Consider the following 6,000-nt stretch of genomic DNA (forward strand, 5'->3'; position numbering starts at 1 on the left):
GTAATTATACAATAAAAGGAAAAAAAGAAAAAAGGAAAATTAATTTTTTATTAAAAGAAAGTTTTTATCAATTATTATTAGCATATTTTTTTTATTATTTCCATTGTGAATCGAGGGTAAATAATAATTATCAACGTTCATATGTCATTAAATCTAGCAATTTTGGTCTTCGCAAAGCACAAAGGCAGAAGAATAAATATTATCTTTTGGGCAAAAATTTTCAGAGAACCTGAAATTTTTAAAATATTTGATTTTGGGCAGCATCAGGCTTTTGGTTTTAGGATAAGATGAATTGCGTATTTCGATCTCATAGTTATCTGGGCCTGAAGGTTTTGGAAAAGACACAAGTCCTACCATTGTATCTTTGTGTATGAGTAGGTACATTGCAACCCGTTTTACATATTTTTTTACATATTTAATTTTTATATTTCAATTTTTTTTTTTTTTTTTTGAAACATCATCCTAAGAAAGCATAATATTTCCATGAATAATTAACAAAAAATTTTTTATACAAATACTTACGGATTATATCGATAATCATCTTCTGGCAATGGTGCATAATCTGGTGGTATTAAATGCCACCCATTATCATAAACATCATCATAACCATTCGCGCACATTTTCGCCGCGAAACAAAATTCCGTGTCTAGTTTTTAAAAAAATAAGCACACGATTAATACTAAATACTCGAATTTAAAAAATCAAAAACATTCACTTAAAATATTAATATAGAGCAACAAAAGTGGCCTCTTCTAATTAAAGATTCTCAAAAATTAAGTATATTTAATCCTAGCAATAAAATCAGTACTCCATATTATTATAACTTTAAATTTTAAAGTGGAATATACTTTTGTTATTTCCTACATTTAGGTAGTAGGGTAATAAGGATTGTTTATGAAAAATAATAATTTTAATAACTTTTTAATTAATAAAAATATAATATATAAAATTAATAATTTTAATATTCTCTTCTTGACTAATAATAATTCAATACTGGTTTAATATTAAATAATGGATTCAATATGTAGATACTTTATTTTGTTAAAAAACAGGTTGTTTGTAAAATTATTGATAAAATTCTATTTATCAATTTGATATCAATATATATATATATATATATATATATATATATATATATATATATATATATATATATATATATATATATATATATATATATATATATATATATATTACCTGTATATAAACTAGGATTTTTTTGTGTATTATTATCATACATTTATTTAGTAAACTGCGTACAGAGATATTATGCGAATATAAAGGAGATATCTTGTACTTGGGCAAAGACCGTAAACCAACGCCTATATAGCTGATTGATTACATCAAAATTGACAATTTGTATTATATGTGTTTTTTTGGTCTTACTGAACAATTTTTTATAAAATAAAATTAATAATATAAGTAACGGAACGTTATATTTTACGGTCCCAGAATGATGAATATCGGTTTTTTTTTTGTTTTTTTTTTGACAGGAATATCATCGAATAATAAATGAAAAATTCAGTTTCACTCAACTTCGAGATATTTAACCGAACAACTTGCTGAAATTAATGATTTTGTGTCGAGATCTGGTTCGTGTAGGTACCTGAAACAACAAAAAACCAAAGGAGAAATCAAAAACTGTAAAGATTTCCGCATAGCTCAAAGATTGAAGATTGATTCGAGAAATTAACTAACAAAGTCAGTTATTTACCTAAGGCACAGGGCACATTTCTCATAAACCGTACAGAGAATCGATATGAATTTTTCACAAAAGTCTTAAGCAAGAGTGGTTAATTGATAAATAAAATTTGAATTTTTTTTTAATCATTTTCATTTCAACTCTTTAAGATAATTCTTTTGTGAAAAATTCATATCAATTATCTACAGTACGGCTTAGGATTAATTATCTATCAAATTCAGTGTTTTTACCAAAAAAAGTTGTTCATTTTTATGTACAGTTCTAAATTTTGGTATGATTTTAAAGCTTAAAGCTTGAGTAACATTTTTAAAAGCAATTATTGACTAAAAAAGCAACATTAATTACGACTTCTTCATATATCACCATGTAAGAAGGGCTATTTTTAATAATTAATTATAGTACAGAGAATCGACTTGAAATTACAGGTGTATTAAATAATCTTTAAAACATAGCGAATGGACTGCTTTACCCATTCGCGTTTGTTTCGGACAATCCCTATCAAACTATTATAAAAAGGTATTATAAAAAAATAGAATTTTTTTACGGGCATACTAGCAAAACAGAATCTTTTTTTAATAAAAAAAAGTCTGTCCAAGAAAATTATGTAGTCTGATTAAGCCCCCAATAATGGATGTTGGTAAAAGACATTAACTGAAAATAATGTTAAGTAATCAAGAGAAAAAAGTAGAGATAAAAATTAAAATATTAATGAATTTCCAAATATTAACGAATATTTTAGCTTAAAGCACATTGAATTTTCTTCTTCTTGTCGTCGAGTGAAATAATTTGACTGAATTTTTAAGCCTATAACAATTTTTTTAACCGGACGAAAATAACTGAAATACCGTTTAAAACAACAACTAATCCCTACTTTGCACAAATCGTATGCATAAATCCTTAAAAGCTAGGAATACTTTTCAGAAACACTCTGTTTATTCTGCATGTGTAGATAAACACCTAATATTTTTAATCTTATCTTATTTATATAACGTATAATATAGGTATACCTATTTGTGTATATATAATTTCATATTAGAGGAATCAAATAAATAAGTTATGATAGTGTTTTAAGGTAATACGATCACGGTAGCGAACAATCAGCCCTAGATTCTTTATCATATTACATACCCTGAATAGAATATATATTTTAAAACCAATAGTTCCAACCAACAATACATATTATTTCTGCAAACTTGAAAACATTGTTTATGAATATTATTCATAAGTAGGCTTAATTATTAATAAGTAAGCAGTCATAAGTAGGCTTAAATTAAATGAAAAAGCTTATTCAAGAGGAAAATGAAAGAAACCGCTCGCATTTTGCTACATCCTTAAAGCATGTGTTTTTTTGTTCAATGAAGCGATCAATGTTAAAATTTACATAAAAAATTAGTAATTAGGCAATTTGTATGACGTATATGTGTTTGTCAAATAATCGAAAACTATTATACATGTATAACATATATGTAATTCAAGTTGCCTATTTATTAATTTTATAAGTCAACTTTAACATTAACCTTTCAATTAAATTAACAATTAATTATTTAATAACAAATAGAAACATTTGCACCCCTAACTCATGCATTCCTAATGATATTTGACACCTAAGAAACACATTCCATGAAGTTTTAGCTAAATGCGAGCGTTTTCTTTCATTTTCCTTCATTTGTAACATCTTTATCTGTACTACAGTTTGTTCGCACATTTTAAATGTATTTTGCAAATTACTACGTTTTCTTAATATTCGTCTATTTATGCGAGGCCTTCTGATACCCAGTTTGAACCCTTTATCGTAGTTCTATTCTAAGCAAATATTTTAGCTGTGTTAAGCAATTCTTTCGAGTGTTATGGAAGGAGAATAAGGGAGATCAAGAGAGGTGGAAACTATAAAGCGATGGTTTTTACTTTTAAGCCCAGAGAAGCGGGCGAGTATCAAGCTAGTTTTTTAATAAAATGGAATTTTCAAAACTATCTTGTTATATTTGAATACATGGAATTGATTAATGGGAATATTTAAAACCATTTTGGCTCTCACAACAAATTCGTCTATCTCCCTCTGTAACATCATCATCCTGCTTTAATATAAAATTTTATTTTAAATCAATTAACATAAACTATTTGTGTAAGTTTATTGTCAAAGGTGTGGTTCACAAATAAAAATAAAAATAATTAGATTTCATGTATGCCATATCACTCGGTCGTCTCATCGCCATCACAAAACACATGACAGGACATTTATTTTTAGATTTTAAGCAGCCACATCTCTGACTATTTTTCAAAAAAAGTAAGAAGCCAAAAAGGAAGGTCGAATATTTAAATTCGCATTTTTAATTTTTTCATTATTTTTAACGACACTCATAAATTACAAGTTTAATGAAATATTTGAACACATAACACTATTAAATTATGACCAATTTGTCCAGTTTTTACATTGCATATAGTACACAGTTATAAAATAAAAAATACACTTTTATAACTATGGAATGTAACAACTGGACAAATTGATAATTTAATAGTGTTACGTATTCAAATATTTCAATAAATTTGTAATAATTTTGAATAACGACCAAAATAATGAAAAAATTAAAAAAGCGACTTTTGTTATAAAAATCGGTATAAAGGAAAAAATTCTAAGCAACTTTTTGTAATAGTTTTATTCGATATCTCTAACCATCTGTGACGCTAGGCAAAATATTATGAATATACAGACGTCGGAACATCGGAGGTTGACTGAAGGGTCCTAGAGACTAAGGAGTATCAACTTTGATATTTTCATAAATTAAGAAAGAGTTCATAATCCTGTGATTTAATCTGATAAGTTAATAACATATACTCTGAGTTTTACGGTTTGTATTCGTAATATTTCCTTCTGCTGATTTTATGATTACCGACAAATAGCTTAAAATCCGGTAATAAAGTCATTGCTAAGTCTTTTCAGGAATTCGATTATTTGAATACACTATTAAAGTTTTCATCTAAACAAACAAATCATTAATCAAAATATTAAAAATAATTTATGAATAATTAATATTCATAAATAATAATATTACAATTATTATGGATAAAAATTAACATGAAACATTACTCAACTTAAACATTAATTTTTACTTTAATAGTATTGTATTTATTGTATTGTTATCTAGTCATATGCTTGCTATATTTTTAATAAAGGGTCCATGATAATAAAAAGTCCTGATGTGAGCTCCATATAACCTCCATGTAAATACGAGCTAGAACGTAATATATAACTAATAATTTTGTGTGTTAAGGGTAGAAAATTAATGATAGTACCTATATGCGCATTCTCAAGTGAGTATATTTGTAACCATCGAGCCAAAAAAGTGTTATGATAAGTTTAACCGCTATGTGTGCTTGTCTGTAATGTAGAGTGTTCTTAGATATGTTTCAAGTGCGACCTTAAGGTTCCGTACCCAAAAAATTTGACGATTTTTTAAATTTTATAAATTACACTTATATATTCAATTCTTTTATCTCGCTAAATGTTGATTTTATGAAGATAATTGACTGCATACTTACGATGCAAAATGACGGACACTCTTTTTTGAACCTTGGGTGAAAAACCAAAGGGGAAATAATAAAGAAACGCCGCTTATTTTTCATTAACAGTTCCCCGGACTTCAAATCAATAACTTCATAGCAAATATTGATGAATTGTATGATATAGCAGAAGGAGAAGAGCATATAATATAAGGATTAAAGGGCAAAACAATTTCACTTAGTCTCCACATATCACATAATAATTTGTATATGGATGTGAAAACTAAACAACAGATATATTGATAATTTTCCATTCCTACTATATTAACGTGCTTTTCTATGGATTTGTTGCAAAGAACTTTAAAGGAAGCTTCTTTTAGCAGCCAAAGATCGTAATAAAAACGTAAACTGGCGATTTATAATGCTTAAGAATTTTTTTCTCGAAACTATAATATCAAAAAATATCTAAGATTCTTAAATTGTGAGTAACTTAAAGCAAAGTCTGTTTGATCCTAATAATTTTAGGACGATTAAGTCTAATTCACCTCCCGAGAAATATGATGAAAGTGGATAAACTGTAACGTTTCCAGTGATTTTTTCTGAATCTGGCTAATGCTGCTAAATTTCTATACTCCACGTCTTATCATAAAGCTGCAAATGTATAATTCTTTATGTAATTTTTACGTCAAGTTATTACCATCATTTTGGGATGAAATACAACGTACTCATAAACTAAGGTATAAATTTCGATTTTTGCCCCAATTTCCTAGATCAGTTTTTGTATTTTATAAATACGTATT

The 6,000-nt window shown here is 26.8% G+C and overlaps 1 protein-coding gene across 2 annotated transcripts in view; it reads right to left on the reverse strand.

Moving 5' to 3' along the window:
• LOC123291953 (homeobox protein Nkx-2.2a-like) overlaps positions 1-757 on the reverse strand; it is a 40,827-nt gene extending 40,070 nt beyond the window's left edge. Inside the window, exon 1 of one of the 2 annotated variants that reach the window (XM_044872426.1) lies at positions 523-757. In XM_044872426.1, the coding sequence (XP_044728361.1) occupies positions 523-620 (98 nt within the window). In that variant the 5' untranslated portion in view covers positions 621-757. The remainder of the gene's footprint in view (positions 1-522) is intronic. The other variant, XM_044872427.1, reaches the window with a different exon arrangement.
• Positions 758-6,000: the final 5,243 nt, after the last annotated feature.

This window comes from Chrysoperla carnea, chromosome 2 (assembly GCF_905475395.1).
Source record: "Chrysoperla carnea chromosome 2, inChrCarn1.1, whole genome shotgun sequence".
Lineage (NCBI taxonomy): Eukaryota > Metazoa > Arthropoda > Insecta > Neuroptera > Chrysopidae > Chrysoperla > Chrysoperla carnea.